Source organism: Camelina sativa, chromosome 11 (assembly GCF_030686135.1).
Source record: "Camelina sativa cultivar CO46 ecotype springtype chromosome 11, ASM3068613v1".
NCBI lineage: Eukaryota > Viridiplantae > Streptophyta > Magnoliopsida > Brassicales > Brassicaceae > Camelina > Camelina sativa.
The window spans coordinates 45,583,945-45,602,189 of NC_141890.1; the positions used below are offsets into that span (position 1 = coordinate 45,583,945).

The following is an 18,245-nucleotide window of genomic DNA, read 5'->3' on the forward strand; positions in this document are numbered from 1 at the left end:
TCGTGCTGGATACCTGGTTTTCACAAACATTGGCTAATGATTACGTTCGTTACCAAAAGACTAAAAACAAGAACGCTTTTGTATGGAACAGCGTTATCAAGAACTATGTTAGAGGAGTAGTTCCCAGTCGGTCGGTGAGATTGGCTTGGTTGAGAGATCTCGACACCGTTTACGTCCCCTTGAATTTGGGAAAGGGACACTGGGTTGCTGCCGCCATAGATTTGAGGTTGGGTCATGTCTCTATCCTTGACCCCCTAATTGTGAAGAATGATTCGATAAAGGTTCCTCGCCACATAAAACCGATATTCGATATGCTCCCTCTCGCTATTAGGAGCTTTGTGAAGGAGGAGTTAATTACCTTTGCCATACCTAAGGCATTTACCTTTGACAGGCTTGTTGACGTTTACCAAAACGACCGCACTAGAGACTGTGGACCTCTAACGGTGAAGTTTATAGAGTTACACGCCCAAGGATTGGGTTTAGATGGAATGACAGAGGACATTGTGGATGCGATTTGCCGTAGATGTGTACGATGAATTTGTGCTTAGCATTCGTGGCTGGTAGCCATCAATGTATTTTTATGTAACTTTGATTTGAAAACCTTAGTCTAAATTTCCCTTTTGTTGTCTTCGTGCTTAGCCTTCGTGGCCCTTAAATGTATTTCATCTAACTTTTAATTTGAAAACCTTAGTCTTAATTTCCCTTTTGTTACTTTATTCGCCTCTTATGTTAATTGCAATGAAAAAAAGATTCTTACAAGAAATAGTAATGACATCATGAACATTTTTATGCTCGAACTCCATGGATTTCTTTCCAATGAAGTTTTAAAAATAATAAAGAAAAACCTTCATGTTCTTAGTACTTGGTTAGGTTTGAAGTTATTAAACATGCCCCACACTAACAGACCACCTCCCAACCAACTTGTCATTTATAGTGCTGAAAGTTTTTGAACCTTTTCCATGTATGTTATATTAACTACTTACCATGTTTTCGGATTGTACACTTCAACCATGATAAACCTTCAATCCCTCCCACAACATCTAGTTATATACATTGTTAGCCTCCTAGGAAAGGCAGGTTTCCAGCACCTAGGTCCACTTACTGCTTCAGGACCCGACAGCATGCACCTAGCGTTTCACGATTACGTTTTGAGGGAATCATCAATACTCCTTATAGTCGAGAACCCTATGGTAATAAACCTGGGATCTCTTTTTCGCCCTTTCTTTGAGGGTATTAGATTTATAGTAAGATTTGGGGACTACCGAGAAGCCATTGCCTTGCTTTCTTACAAGTGGAGATTTCTCTTCGGCAAAGTCTATCCATCGTCCTCCATGACCTTTACACTAACGTTTTTGATGTTATGTCTCGACGAGACCAATGAGGGTATTACCCTCATGACAAAGTTTAGGAGTTCATTCTCTGATGAGCTTGCCTTAGATGTCGTCGCCCAAATGGTTTTTTATGATATGATCGCGGTTGGTGGACAAAGTGAGCAGAGTCGACCTAGAGCACTGCTAAAGTTGGAGAGGAAAATATCATCCGTATCTGACGTTTGCGATAGTTTCTCACTGTCCAACAGGTGCCCCCCCTTGCTACACTTGGTGGCGATGTCAAAGGTTTAAATAGTTGTTCCTAATCCCATAGTCAATGGGTCTCGATTAGCTAAGTTAAATTTGTTTAATGTTGTCCTTTAAGTTCGTTTTTTTGTCTGTTACATTGTCTACTTAAACTCAAATGACATTGTCACAAGTCCACCGTTTAAACATTTATATTATCTACATTTTTAATAATGTAATATGGGCTCCATCATCCCACTTGTTTGCACTGTTGCTTAAATCAAATGTCAAAACCCTTGTGTGTTGTCAGAACTGGCTAATATTGATCTATCATTTATTTATTTATATTGTTGGTTAAAACCGATATCACCTACATTTTTAACCTAATCCTCTTCTCGCCGAAAACGAAGAAAATCAACAACAAACAAGTTCTCCCAAGAATGGGGAGTTATAGTTACAGCCAATCCTCATCCTCATCTGCCTCATCTTCCTTGTCAATCAATTCCCGCGACAAACGCAGCGGAAAATTTGGGATCCATAAGAAGCGTAACAGTGGTGGTTCCATGGTTCTGGAACTAGACACCAATCATGGCAACAGCCGCTTATTCTACAAGTGTGAAAATAACTACGTAAGCCCCAAACATTATTTTCTAAAAAGTAGATCTAATAACCTGTGCTAAAATAATGTTTTCTATGTTGGATAGGACGGTGGGCTTCATCTCATCAAGTCCTGGGAAAAAGTCGTGTTAGACAAAATTCACGACCTCCACATGAAGATTCTTCAACAAGAGGACCGAATATCGTACCTCACTCTAGGACCTGATGGCGACACCATCGAACAATTGATGATGTGGGCTAAAGTCAAATTCCTGGTCAAGAAATGAGGGAATTGAGGCATCAAATCCGTCCCACGGTTGATGGCTACACGAAGCTACTGGACGAAGTGAGGGGGTCCATCGAAAACCAAGGGTCTAACTATTCTGGGTTAGCCTTAGGAAGAAAAAGTACGTTTCATGTTCTCATCGGGTTGCCATTAGGTTTCTCCTCTTTCTCTTGGTTGCCAGCCTTTATTATGCGTTCAAGTAGTCCATCGTTTGTTTTGTAGCGGTTGTCCACGTTCGACAGGTCTTCTCTAAGTTGGTGCTTCTTTAAACTATTTCTACGTGTTTGTCCATCATAACAAACTTCTTATCGTATATATGTTATCCATTATGAATGTTGTCTATCTCATTATTATGGGTTTTCCATCTTATTATTGTCGGTTGTCCGAATCATCTAACTCTTCTATCAGTTGCGTGGTAGACTATTTACTATATCGAGAAGTTGTCCGTCATAAGATAATTATCTTAATCTGAAAACCTTAACTCAATATAGGGGTAGACTTCTTAATATACCAATAAATAGTCAATCACACGAGTGTAGACAAATGAATATACCATTAACTTGTCCATCTAACTGTAACTATTATTATTTTATTTTGAAAAAACATTTTGTTTATAGTGGACAGTATATTCCTTATTCAATCATCAGTTCGTATTGTCCATCTATTCCTTATTCGACATGCTATATACGTGGTCCATCTAATTATTTTGGGTTGTCCATCATATTAACGTGTCTATAAGTTGAGAGGTAGACTATTTACTATACCGATAAGTTGTCCGTCCGAAGATATCAATAATTTGTCCACCACTCTAGTGATAGTCTATTGAAATTGCCAGTAAATTGTCTATCATACATTTATTATTATTTTAATACGAAAACATATTTAACTGGAATAGTTTGATTAGAATTAAACACCAAAGCAAAAAAAACATAATTCGAATAGGTCAACAGTATCACAAGAAAATATTGACTCATACATGTAAATATTTTGCTGACTCCCACAACGAAAAAACACACAACGGTGTAGATAATAGCAAAAACTCCCAAAAATACATTGTAATTTCCAAACTCACATCGAACCACGTACCTAACCCTATCAAATTAGAGTCAACCATCAACTTAACCCTATCAAATTAGAGTGGAGCATGTCTTCCTGTTGTGCCCGACTTTGAAACAACGTCCACACTTGCGGATTTTCTTTTACTTCCCTTTCTACTTTCCCTGCCATGGGAAACTAAAATGTCAACTGCCTATATTGAAAATATAAACGTTACACCAACATGTAAATACTAGCATCTTACGTGGTGTAGTTCCCCCTGAGATGGAATCCTTCTTTTACGTGGTTTCCCACCACCTTGCTTTGTGTTTGGTGGGTTCACATCAACCTCCGTACATGTTTCAGGGACATTGATATCTTTCTCATTAGGGACTGACATAATTATACCCTTGTACTTACTCAACCAAGGAGCAACAAAGTAACTAGCATTGACCAGTGAGTACTTATCGACTCCCCGCACTTGTGAGGCTGCCAAAGCGTGACAACAGGGGATCTTCAGGACGTCAAACATCCTGCACATATAGGTTTTATTCTCCAAATCGACAATGAACACACACCTAATTCCATCGTTAACTTGGTATATCCAATCACTGGCAGATAAAACAGCAAAATCCACCGAATCTTCTAAGTGGTCTATCAACATGTCCTCTATTTTTGGTGTACATCTTGTTTTCGTTTTACCAGCTTTTGTCCTCCTACACCAAAACCACCACATCAACATATAGCCATAATGAATTCTACCATCGACACGATAGGATAATCCACCGCCCTAACCATTGCTACATTTAGGGACTCAGAGATGTTGCTACTCATTACATTGTACCGATTACCAGAGAAGTGTGATAGTGTCCAATGGGATAGACCAATGTCTCTAAGATAGGCCGCACAAGCTGGCTTGCAATTCTTAATTTCTTTCCACCAGTACTCGAAATCACCGATTATGTAGCCCTCGCAGCTTTTGAAACCATGTTAGCAAGACCACCATAGTGGAACTGATGCTTTACATTCCTAAATAGGTGGACTGCACATGCTACATGGTGCGCCAGTGGATATACCTTGCCCATTGCAGAATAAATGGATGCATGCCTGTTTGACAAAAAAAACCAAATCTTCCTCATCGCGGACAAACTGTTGTAAATGTTTAAAAAACCATACCCAACCACTGTCATTCTCGACTCCGACTGCTCCAAAAGCGAGTGAGAAGATCTGCATATTCCCATCTTGGCCACTGGCCGCCACAAGACATCCTTTGTATTTACCTTTCATGGCTGTCCCATCGATTACAATAACTTTTCTCAAATACTTAAACCCACTGATGGAGGCACAAAACACAAAAAATAAGTATTTAAACTTAGTATTCCCTTTTTTATCCACGCATGTCTGAATATCTTAGATCGTCCCTGGATTCGTCGACTCAACCAAATGCAGATAGGTTGCAAAAAAACGATAACCTTTTTCTTCATTGCCACGGGCAGCATTCATGGCCAACTCCTTTGCGTTCCATGCTTTCATATAGGAAATTGTTACGTTCAGCTCTGACAGCACCATCTCAGGTAGCTCACAAGCTCGTGGACCTCTCTTCCCATTTTCAAATTTTGCTTCCAAGAGTTCAGACAAAATCTTGGCTGTCGCCTTATCCTCATATTTAGACCTGGACAAAACATCACAGGTGTGTTTCAAAGTTACAGCTTTGATTTCCACATTCTGAGAATTTGGGTGGTTGGTTGCATATACTCGCCAACCGCAGTTCTTGTCCACGCATGTTGCAATAACTCTGCCTTTGTCAAACTTCCCAATTCTGAATTTGAATAACCTTTACATGGCATATACACACAGCGCTTGTCGTAGAGTTGCCTTGCTCTCAAATATCCGACTTATATAAGTTGAATCTTCAGCTTTTTTTAGGTCCATGTTTCTCTCCTGTCTTGGCGCGCCTTTGACATTATCATGAAAAGGTGGTGCATCTTCCAACAGCAAGGGGTCATGAACGTCAAGGATTGCAGATCTAGCTCTCTTACACTCCTCATCCCTAATGCTGACCTGGCTAACTATTCTTGGTTGTTCTTCCTCGTCGGGGTCATTGCTCACACCCTGCCCAAACACATCTAATTCATCACCCAGTCTCATTGTCGACTCTCCTTGGTGACGCACAACACCCTCAACTGTATCTATTATTAAGTAAGGATCCCAGTTAATAGGATAATCGTTGTTAATTCTCTCACTCCACTCGTCGAAATTGTAATCAGGCTCATCCTCATAAACGGAAATAGAACCCTCTGCATCCCTAATATCTTCATCAGTGTTAAATGTATTCGACGACCAAACTGCCACTTCAACCAGGCTGTCTTCCGTTGACAACTCGGCTTTTGATGCATGTGGCCCAGCAGTCCTGTCAACGCTTAAATCTATGACAGTATTACTCAGAGTGGAACGGTTGTCCACTGACCCCAAATAACATACATTCCTATCACTCGTTGGCCTGTTTGGACAATCCCTGATTTGTCCGCCATCTTTCTCCATTATAGTCGGCATAGAAGACAACAATGTAGACATATAGTCGTCCATCATAGAAGACTCACTTTGTTGTTCTTTATGTTGCGAGTTCTACCCTTCTTGTCCATTAACAACACCATCAACTCTTTCACCTTTGTCTTGTACTTTGTCATGTGCTTCTAGTCCCTCCGCATACGCCAAGAGGACATCATCGCAGAGGGGTTCTTCTTCCACCCCGCATCCAACAGCCTCCGAAACTTCCTTAACTGTAACATACAACCTCATCCTAAGAAACTGAATTATTCTCCTTTTCAACAGCGCCAACTCCACATCGTTGCTGACTAAAACAAGGGGCATTTTCCCATTACTTAAAGGCGCCGTCTCACCTGAATCACAAAAGGTCATAACCACGCTACACTCCTTGGTTAAACGAAAAACGGTTTTTGATTGTTGTTTCAAACTCTCGGAAACATGTGTCAATTCCATATGACACACATCTTCCCATTTCTCCATGGGCAGGAATAATTTCCATTATCCGTTTTCACAACATACCCATTCGCCGCGAAGGACACACAAGGTTTCTTCCATTTCTTTCTCAAACCCTATGTCCTGCCAAACCAAAATAAAAAAATTAAAACTACACACTTAAATACCCACGATATTTAATGACAAAAACTTCTTTAGATCCCCAACCACCAGCATTAATGGCGGACGACTATACCTTCTATGGCTGCTTTGGAGGACAACACCTATAACTTCTCCACAGAATTTTTGTCCACCACAACCATACAAATACTCACGTCGGTCGTCTCCTTAAAAATCTCCTCCGCCTCGTTTCCAAAAAACAAAAAAAAAAAAATTCTCCAATTACGTAGATTTTTTTAGACCTGGATGCTCTGCAAATTATCCAGCAAACTCCCCATTATCCAACCCTCTAGCATTAACTACACGTCTTGTTAGTCGATAATAAGTCCGCTCAACAACAGCTAACCAATTTCGTAAAGTCCACCTATTTGTGGTCTTCCATAATTATTATCGTCCACAATAACGATACTATAATTTATAAATTGTCCACGAAATTCTCTACCATGTGGCCCAGGAACCGCGTAAAATCACGCGCTTATCTCTAACCGTGTCACACTAACTCATCATGCGCTCGTCCCCTCTCCTTGTGCCGCCATCGAACTAACGTTATTAGGAGGGCAATGTAGTAAAAGCCTATACTGCCATGTTTAATGATTATGGCAAATTAGAAAAGTTTTTAACAATATGACACATTTGATAAGAATTACAAAAAATATGGCAAAAATGGGAAAAATTCTAAAAAGTACCCTTTTGCCCTTCTCCCATCGTTCACGACACTTAAACAATTAAACAGAAAAAAATATTTGTTTCTTCTTCTCTCTTGTCTTATCATCTTCTTCTTTGTTTTTTCTTTTCTCCTCATAAATCTTCGTTTCTTCTTCTCTATCTTGTCTTATCACCTTCTTCTTTGTTTCTTCTTCTTCACCGCACATCCGCCTGAACAGTCCGACGTCTTTGGATGTAATGATGAATTTCTTCCTATAGTCACTTCTACGGCGAAATCCTCCGCTTTTTCCGCCTCCACCGGCCCCGGTCGGCGAGATAAGGGGACCTAGTTCCGAACCCGACCCTTGGTATGTAAGAGAAGTATTGCGTTCTTTTATATTTTTTGAAGAAATCCAAAAACCCTATCCTTTCGTCTTTCTCGTTTTATTTGTTTCGAACTAGCTTCAAAGCCGCTTAAATCGTCTTCCGTGTTAAGAATTTTTGTCTGTTTCTAACAAAAATAGTTGTTAAATGAAACAGGGAATTCGATTTGATAGACCAGTTAATAGATCCAAGATCTTTGTCCATCCAGTTTTTTTTATATGAAGATAGACCAAATGTTATCTGATAGACTATTTTTTCTCGATAGACCAGTTACAGGATCTGAAAATTTTGTCCACCCAATGTTTTTTATATGACGATAGAACACTTACTATCTGATAGACATCCTTCAGGAAAGGTTTTGGTCTACCGTTACTTTTTTGGTCACTCCGTCTTTGGTAACTTACAAGTTACCTACTATGCAGGAGGTTGACGACATCCACCAGGAGAGGTTCTTGTGTATTGTTAATTTTCTTTGAAGAAATTCGATTATATCTAATTTTCCATGTCTAACATATATACTTGTCAACTGTATAGGTTATCTCAGCAAATGGACCACAATATTAACCCCACATACTTGTCCACCAAATTTATTTATGTTGCTCAGTGTTATGTCTTAGTAGACCAAATTCAATGCAGGAAATGTTTATTTTCCCCATTATTATGTCTCCAATGCAGGTCTGATGACCATGCAGGAACTGGGTATGTTCTCCCTCCGTAGGACCAGTAGTTTCCTCAGTTTGAACATTCAACAAACGCAGTAGGTGTCCACTGTTTACATGTTTGTCTGTAATGCATGTCTGCTGACCACGAAAGCGCATGACCTATAATACATCACGTAGACCAGTTAGAACAGCCACGGTATGTCCACCCCCATTTATGCCTATTTATGTCTTCGTTTTAGGTGGACTAGACTAAATAGGCATGATTCATGTCCATCACAACCATATATGTTTGGTCATCCATTGTTGATTGTGAAAATTGTTACTCAAAACTCGTTTGTCTATCGATTAACTAACATATTCATTTCTCATTACTGTAGTAATGTTGTTGGGGTACTCACTGACAATGATGTGGCCATGGTGGACCAGATCAGGCAAACAAGGTAGATGTCCACTCGCTGATGGACCATTCGCAAGTCACACAGGAATTATTAGTCCATTTTTGTACAAACAACACTTAATGTTTGTCCTATGCGGTGGAAATTGTATATTTGTTGTTTATGTCTACCGTTCCTTCTACCACTATCCTAGTCGATGGACATGTATTCTTGTTGTTTGTGTCTACCTTTAATATGGCTGTACAACTAATGCAGTGTTTTTTGGTCTACCTTATTGTCATCTCTCTATTACAATATGACCATAGCCAATTTAATGAAACTTGTCCATACACAATCTATTGGCGATAGACATTCTAATGCTGTTGGACATGTCTTTATGTTGTTTTTGTCTACCTTCCCGCGTATCTCTGTCCCATGCGGTGGAAATTGTTACTCAGAAGTTTTTGTCTACCCTTTCTTTTCTTCTATCTCTATCCTAGTCAATGGACATGTATTCTTGTTGTTTTCGTCTATCTTTAATATAAATGTACTACTAATGCAGTATTTTTTGGTCTACTGCATTGTCATCTCTAAAATGAGACTTGTCCATATACATTCTAATGTCGATAGACATTTGAATTCCGATTGAAAATCTAATGTCGATAGACATTATAATTCTGATAGACAATCAAAAAGCCATCTCCAACATACAATGTTCCTGGACCAAAAAACCTTCTTTGACAACAGACAAGGGAATTTGCAGGTGCCCAGATTAAATGCCTGAACATTATCTCTTTCTTAACTACCATTATCTCTTTCTTAAATCTATGAAACACCCTATGGACCATAGTTTTGCTCCCATTAATTCATGTCCAATCGTCATTAATGTGAGTCTTTTGTTTGAATTGCCCGCCAACGTTTCCCCTCTATTAAGCCGAGAGCAAATTCATCTTTAATCATCTCTCCCAAACCCAAAAAATGGCAATTCTCACGAACTCAACCGAAATTGGCATTTTTGACAAGTTTTTAAGCAAAAATGGCATTATTGGCCAAAATCCCTTTTATAATTCTTTGAATATAGTAGTAGGTCCAAGAAAGTTTGATAGTTAATTAAAGATGGCACCACAATACATAACCTGAAAAAGCAAAGACTTGTGTTTACACCATCTATTAAACCAACTGAAAGCAAGATTCAACAGCGAATCCTCACGCAGAGTGCAGAGACTTGGACAAAAGAAAATGAGAAATTTAACGAGCTAAAATTTGGAAAAGGAAAAGCATGAGAAGTTATATAGTAACCAACACTGTATGAATTGACATGTCTTGCTGTAAGGTTTATGACAGTCAAGATTTGATGTTAGCTATTTCCTATCTTCTTTTTGAACCGTTAGATTCTTCAATCCTATTTCCTTTCTAAATATTTTTTATTTTTTCCTTTTTCTATTGTCTTTGCTATTATTTCCTTTTTCTATTGTCTTTGCTATTATTTCCTTTCTAAGTAATTTTTATGTTTTCCTCTTTTTCCTAATTAGTCTGTGTTATTTCCTTTCTCCTATTAGTTTTTTTAGATTTATTTGCTATTTCCTTTTTTCCTTTTCCTTTTTCCTGTTAATCTTCTTCTAGAATCTTTACTTGATATTTCCTGTTCTTTTGTTACTGTTGAGACTTGGGGGTCAACTCACTAAAAAAAAAACCAAATTTGCAATTGTATAATACATTTACAAGCCTAAATTAAAAATTTCATAAATGTTATGGGGTCAGTTGATCCCCCTCCTTATTCACTAGCTCAGCACCAACCTATAACCATTTCTATTTGTAAACTCCATTTTAGAGAAAAAAAAAAAACTTTTGCCACCTATTAACCATTTCTATATGTATACTCCATTTTAGAGAAAAAAAAAACCCTTTCCAACCTATCCTAAAATAGAGATCTCCATTTTTGTGTCCATGTTAAGAGACTTTTAATTCAATTTTCATAAAATCATAAATTACAAATTAGTCCCTTAAATTTTATGTATTTTCAAATTTTATAGCCAAATAAAGATAGTTATTATTTATTTCATACTGAAACTTATTAATAATATAGAGACAAAAATGTTTAGCAATTCTTAAGCAAAACTTTTGCAATTTTTTACACTTAGTAATATTTTCAGATTTGCTTCTTATTTTTCTTTTCTTGTTCGAAACACTCGACTCCATTTTTAATTTTGTAACTCGAATCCCCATTCAAAACGTGACCTACTTCTTGAGAGTTAGTCGTATATAAAAAAAACTACTCAGTCCGTATGTATAGTTCTAGGTTTGGTGTGTCGCATGTATCATTTTTATCTTTGCCATTGTGAATATGGTGTGTAGTAGGTATCATCTCTCTTTGCTATCGTCCTAATCTTTGTGTCGCTCGCTATGCTTGTGATCAGACCCAAATTGCCAATATTATTCAACATCCAAAGCGCCAACTCTTCCAACCTTGAAGACTTGATCGCGATTTCCAGTTTTGAAAACCGGAACAAGATGATCAAAGTAAAAGCTGATAGCTCTATGACACAACTATACTTCAACAACAATGTAGTTGCTCATCAATTGATCTATCCCTTCAACTTGACAACCCACGATACAAAATTTGGGTCCTTAAGATTCGTCTCAGACTTCAAAAGCCTTCCTTGAACACAAAATGGAGCTCCAGAAACAGCTGCAGAACAACAAGCTGGAATTCCAAATTCTAGCCACCTTCAGAGTCAGAGCAACATTGGGATCCTTACACTACTCGTTTACACTGCTTGGGAGGTGGGAGGTGCGAGCTTCAGCTTACGTCTCCACGAAACGGAGTCCTGCTTACTCATCACTTCACTAGGAAGAAGAAGAACTGACGGTTAGTTAGTATTTTATATTCGCATTTGTTTTGTGATTGTTGATTCATGAAAGTACCCATTGTGATTTTTAACAGATGTAGAGCTGGTTTTCAGACCCTGTTACCAAGAATTTGAACTTACTGGAAGAGTTGTTAATATGTTACAATGGGTTTTTGTTTGTAGCTGCAAGGGAATCAATGTCAAGACAAAGGTGATTTGACAAGAGCTATATTTGGTGGTTGTTGTTGGAGTTGATTGTTTGCTTCATGGTGTTGTCTCCATGGCTTTAATTAGCACGTAGTTCATTATGAAAGGTACTGTTGTGGAAGTTTTCTTTTGTCTTAGGTCAATGTCCTAGTTTTAGCAGTTGTGCAAGGATTGTTTTTCTACATTTCACTTATCTGATCCCTTAATTCAAACTTTTAAAGCAAACCACTATAATTTTATGTTATAGATGTTATTCACAAATACATCTACAAATAAAACCTACACATACACGGATCTGAAACATTTACCTATTTCCTTATCTATTAGACTAAAATATATAATCTGAAATGTGTAAAACTATTAAACTTTAAATCGAGTACTAAATGTCATTTTTTATAGAAATTAGCCACCAATATTAGGAATCATAGTCACGTCACAAATGAATATTATTAAAGTTGAACGTTTGACTATTATCAAACTTTCCAAAAAAACAAAGATTCTGTTTAAAAACATTAATAAGATGCAAATCATTAGCCAAATTGACTGCATGAATATGACCTCTTATTTTGTCCAAATAAAAAGTACATGATCTCAGATACATATTAGTCCTAATTAAAGCCCAAAAAAAAAAACACACAGAGACATCATATACATTGATCAAGCAAAACGATGAATTTTCTCTCTTGCTATTTGCTTAACTGAAGAGCCGAACAATACATACCCTTATATACAATATTACACATTAGCAACATTAATTTAAAGTACACTCCAAGATTCTCTTTGCATATCCTCTATATAATAAAACGAAAGTACGTAACATTTTTGTGTAAACTATATAATATGAGTTATAAGATTAGTTATTTGATTATTTGATAGGTTATAAGTTATATGGATTGTAAACATTAGTTAAATCTCGTTAAAAAATATTCCAAAAAATAAAATAAAATCTACACAAAATATTTAATTAACCATATATAGACAACAAAATCTCAAAAATTAATCACTCTTCCACAAATTAAGAGTGATTTTGATTATACTAGCAACAAAATCTCAAAAAAAATTCAAGTCTTCCTATTTTATATATAATTTTATTGCATAATATTTTATTCACAACAATTTTTTAAAATAATCACATAAATTATATTTTTTTATAAAAATTACAATATAAATAAAAGAAATTTCAACTTGTGCTCTAGCACGGGTCCTAATGTAGTTTAATATTAAAAACAAAAAATACATGTCTCTATTATTGTGTAAATAATCAACAAAACTAAGTTGAATGCAAAATGAATTAACCACCTGAAAACATGAGATGAGTGCAATCATAACCACCTAAAACCAAGAGATAGTGCAAAATCGAATTGGAGTATTTACGTACGACACATCAGCGAATGCTTCTCTATATAGGGGATAGTTGACCATTGACAAACAAAAAATCATTGTGTTTTGACTGCATTGTTAACTTCTAATAGTTGACCTTCAAATTTTGACAGTCAACATATCAAACGGTGAGTGAAAAGACATGAGACACTAATGTAATATGAATATAATATTTGTTGGTGAAGCCAGATATGGATGAGAATCTATGTTATAATATTTACTTTCTTATATAGTTAACTTTATATGTTGTGTGTGGTGTGTGTGAAAAAGAAAAAACATCAAAAGTATATCTAACATTCAGACCAAACATAACCCAACGTTGTAATGTTTGACATGATTTACTGTAGCTTCTCTTAAATACAAGCTGACAGGTAGGTGAACACCTAATGGACAATTCAACTCCTTGATCATCTCAAGTTTCTTCTCGCTGTCAGTGGATTTTGGAGGAGACAGTTACCTTTTTTAAACAGATTCCGTTTCTTAAGATATATCCTAGCAGTTCTTTCTCTTCTTCTTTTCCTTCATAGGCTATCCATTCTCGATAACAAACATTTAGGAACTGAACTCGGTTTAATCCAGCAGGGGCTCGGTTCGTCAGCCTGATTGGCATGGTACTGATAGTACATTAGACAATGAATTGGAAAACAACCTGGTCAAAGACACTGAATGAGTTGGGTTGAGATTTACATATGTACCTGAATAAGATTGAGAGATCGTAATTTAGGGGAATCTCCAAGCAAACGAAGAAGTAGGTTCAACCACTGCTCATCACATCTGCATAGCGTTAACTCTACAAGATGGTGGAAGATACTACCAACATGATATGCATCCTGCATGCATACAAGACAAATTAAGTACAAGAAAGGTTAGTGGCTAGAGACCTGATCACAAGAATACCAACTATTTCCAATCGTGCAGATGGCAGAATGAAAGAAACCACAACTTGCAATTAAGAAGAAAATACCTTTGAGGTTGATAAACATAAAGAGAGACAAATTCAAAAAAAAAAAAAAAAGATAAAACATAAAGAGAGACACTTGACTGACATAATCAAAGAACTCAGAATATTCCTCCCAGGATGAGTCTGATTAACGTCAATAGTTGCCCTTACAATATTAGGCATTTCATTCTCAATGGCACAAAACCCATAGCATTTCCAACGTCTCCAAAGAAGGAACATCTATCACAAAACCATGTGCATTATCAGTATCTTTTTCTTATGATTTACACATGCCTAGACGCTTTAGAGAAGGCACTCTAATGGTGAAAATATTCACATTATCATCAGGACACTGCACCACAACCAATTCTTCAAGCACAGGACAACTTGATAAAAGCTTGTTGACAAATTCATCACCACCTGGATACTTCAAGAATCCAAGATTCAGTATTTTGTGGGAAGGGAAAGAAATTAGACAGCTAACATCGTCCACAAGAACCGCGTCAACTAGTTTCAAGGTAACAAGCAATTTCCACCGTGTGTACAAGCTCCTTGGAAGTATGGTTAAAGATGCACTAGAAGGGCTGATGAACTGGATATGCAGTTCACGCACAGAACACTTATCTGCAGCTCTAATCCAGACTCTAATATCTTCAGCACCACATGTTTGACCAAGTATGAAATGCAAAGTTTCTATAAATGGACCCTCGTGCAGAAACAAACACTTGTCTACAAAGCAGGAAAATCTTTCATAATCAATGTTTTGATAGCTATCATCGTATACGAGTATAGTCACAAACATCCAAAGAGACTTCCATTGTTTTGACAAAACCATTGTGGCAACAACATCTTTCATTGTAGGCAAAAACGATAGTATTCTCAAGAGCAAAAGGTAACTGATCCATGATGCCGTATAACCGTTCATACGGAGATATTACGTTCAGAATCATACTCGGTGTTCGATTGATTAAATAGGCTGAGGTTAATACACATTCACCCCAAAATTCAATGGGTATAGCAGCTTGAAAACGAAGCGCCCTGGCTATATTCAGTATATGTCTGTTTTTCTTTCGACCCTCCCATTCTGTTGAGGTGTCCCGACACAAGATGTCTCGTGAACGATCCCTTGCTGCTTGCTGCTTAAAGTACTCACTCAAACAAAGAAATTCTGATCCATTATCACTTCGTATGATACGCACCAGAGTTTGAAACTGTCGTGATGTCATGGCTATAAATGTTATGTGGAAGCTTACGTGAATATGGCTCCAAGACTTCATAAATTATGCAGCAGACTTCAATCTAAAGTTTTTTCCCATAAGCAATTCTCTTCCTCTTTCAATCTAAAGTTTCAAATATTTAAGAAATGTTTGAATACGAATTTGAACAAAACAGAAGACAGATAGGCACACGGAAAGAAAATGGAAAACTTAATCTCATAACCTGCTAAGCAATGTTTCGGCCTTCTAAGTCTCTTTGGAATTTGTAATCATTTAATGGACATGGTGGAAACGACTATGTTTGAGTTTGTATGTGCAACTTGGCACTCTGTTGACCAATTTATGAAGTCTGGCTGCAGAATTTATGAAGTCCTGCAGCCATATTCTGAAGTCTTGTAGCCTGATTAATACTCTTCAATAATCCTGATCAATAAAATTCCCCAGCAGTCATTTTTAACCATATTTCTTAAACAAGTTTGAAACCATTTCTCTACAGTCATTTTTTTCTCTTTTTTTCTCCCCTGTATACTCTGCAGTCAGTTTGAAACCATTCCTGTGCAAAAAATTGAATGACATATGCAAGTAATATTTTTAGGGCTTTATTTTGTTTGCCTCTCATTTTCAATTTCCAATCTGAAATCTTATCTCCTTTTCTCTTATTCGAGCACCACCATCTCCAAACCCAGTTGTTTTCACCATTTTGTTTTTCACCAAACCCAGTTACCCTGTTTGTTTTCATGTAACTTTACATACTGGTTGTTTTCACCAAACCCAGTTGTAGGAGTTTGAAATCTTCTCTGAAAGCAGACAGAATCCGGGATTTGTCTCTCCAACAACCTCTCTCAAAAACCTGGAATAAAATAAAGCATAGCCTAAACAATGGCTGAAAAATCCCTTTTATAACATTAGAAGAAGAGCTATCATAGCCTAACCAATAGATAATATCATTACATAACCAATAGATAAAGTCAATAACTAAAGTTATTACATAACCAATAAAAAGTGATCAACAAGAGTTAGCCTAATGGCTCAATAACAGACTTGGTTTTCATATCATTTAGTTGTCTACGAAAACTTTGGGAATTACACTTGAAGAGTTAGAACGCATGCGACTACTTACTCTTTTAACTCTTTGTACCCTTAACAATCTTCTTCTTAACATTCTTTTTTCCGCTAGGAGTTTTACTCCAACCCACCTCTATTCTCAACTTTAAAATAGAGATTGCTATTTTTTCCTCTATTTATAGAGTAACCTTTGTAAAAAAAGAATAGAGGAAAAAATAGCAATCTCTATTTTAGATGTGAGAATAGAGGTGGATTGGTTAAAACTCACCTTTAAACATATGAAATTTAAAGAGCCAAAATATTGGAAAGAAAGAACACCCCAAGTTCTATATTATCTTGTTAAGATTCAAATCCAAAAACCAAAAAACACCAAAGAAAAAAAATGTTAATCATAATTGACCATGACTTCAGCTGAACTCAAGCTGACAGATGGGTGAACGCCGGGATGACAAAGAAAACTCCGTGAGCATCTCAAGTTTCTTGTCACCGTCCATAGAGTTAGGGGAGATAATAGTTGCCTTTTTCAAACAGCTGACCGTTTCTGAAGATAAATCCCACTAGTTTTTTTTTTCTTTTGTTTCTTGATAGTTTACCCATTTAAAGCTCTCAAGACTGTATAAAAATACATTCAGGCACTGAGCTTTGTTCATTCCAGCACGGCCGTTCTTCAATCCGGAGGGGATGGTACTAAAATAAATGGGATAGAGTTATGGTTGATTAGATAAATCATACTGATGATATATTGATGAAAATAACCTGATAGAAATAAAAACGTAATAATTTGTACATATTTTACCTGGCTGAGTTCAAGAGCTCGTAAATTTGGGGAATCTCTGAGCACACATATAAGTATATTCAACCACTCTGTCTCACAAGTGCATAACTTTAAGTATGCAAGAGAACTGAGGAGACTACCAACAGGATATGCATCCTGCATAAAATACGGCAGTTAGTACATGAGCATTGTAGTGCCAACAAATTTGGTCACAAGAGGATATAAATAACAGCATGCAGTAAACAACATATTACCTTAGAGGTTGGTAAGCAGAGGAAAAGACGCTTGACTGAAGTTAGGGAACCCAAAAGCTGCTCAGTATGGGGATGAGAAATGTCGACATTTGCTTTCCCAATCTTGCACATATTATTCTCAATGATGCGAAAACCATGAGAATGATCAACAATGTCCAAAAGCACTCTAAAGAAGGAGCATCTATCACAAACCCAGAAAAGGAATAAATGTACACTGCATTAGATCAAAATATGTACTGATCAAGGAAACTGAAGAAACTGGGTTTAGAATATGTACTTACCTTTCCAAGTTTGAGAGATTGTAATTTAGGGGAATCTCTGAGAAGACACATAAGTAGTAGATTCAACCACTTTCCCTCACATGTGCATAACTTTAGACGTACAAGGCAGCCGAAGATACTACCAACTGGATATGGATACTGCAAAAGAAACACCAGAAGTACAGGAGCAATGTAGCATCAACAAATATGGCACGTATTCATGGAAGAATGATAGAAAAACAAGCCTGAAGTTACGAAAAAAATACCTTTGAAGATAATAAATCAAGATGCTTGACTGTGTTGGAAATTGATCCTTTGCCTAACATGGTACTAATGATATCAGAGATAGAAGGTGATGAAGAGAAGTGGTGTGGTGAAGAAGATGAGAGCATCGTGAGAGAAGAGAAGAGAAGAAGTATGTTGTGTCGTAGAGGAAGAAGAAGAAGAAAAAGGAAAAATGCCTATGGGCCATGCTGTTTTATTTAAAGGCCCATATATTTCAATGGGTTATTTTGTGTTAAGAGATAACAATTAGGGTAAGATAACATCTAGTATAAATATGTAAGATTGTGGTATTAACAAGATAAGGAAGTATGATAG

General features: G+C 36.9%; 1 protein-coding gene and 2 pseudogenes across 1 annotated transcript; all 3 read right to left on the reverse strand.

The window, feature by feature from the left end:
- Positions 1 to 3,571: 3,571 nt before the first annotated feature.
- LOC147935477 (uncharacterized) lies at positions 3,572 to 4,314 on the reverse strand (annotated as a pseudogene).
- A 2,205-nt stretch (positions 4,315 to 6,519) lies between these two features.
- LOC104728933 (putative FBD-associated F-box protein At5g50270) lies at positions 6,520 to 14,999 on the reverse strand (annotated as a pseudogene).
- A 1,037-nt stretch (positions 15,000 to 16,036) lies between these two features.
- LOC147935478 (putative FBD-associated F-box protein At1g32375) lies at positions 16,037 to 17,971 on the reverse strand. The gene is made up of 6 exons (XM_087473026.1): positions 17,912 to 17,971; positions 17,789 to 17,804; positions 17,667 to 17,703; positions 17,386 to 17,566; positions 17,153 to 17,287; positions 16,037 to 16,141 (listed from the first exon to the last, which is right to left on the reverse strand). The coding sequence occupies exons 1-6, from the start codon at positions 17,969 to 17,971 to the stop codon at positions 16,037 to 16,039; spliced, it is 534 nt and encodes a 177-aa protein (XP_087329152.1).
- Between the last annotated feature and the right edge of the window lie 274 nt (positions 17,972 to 18,245).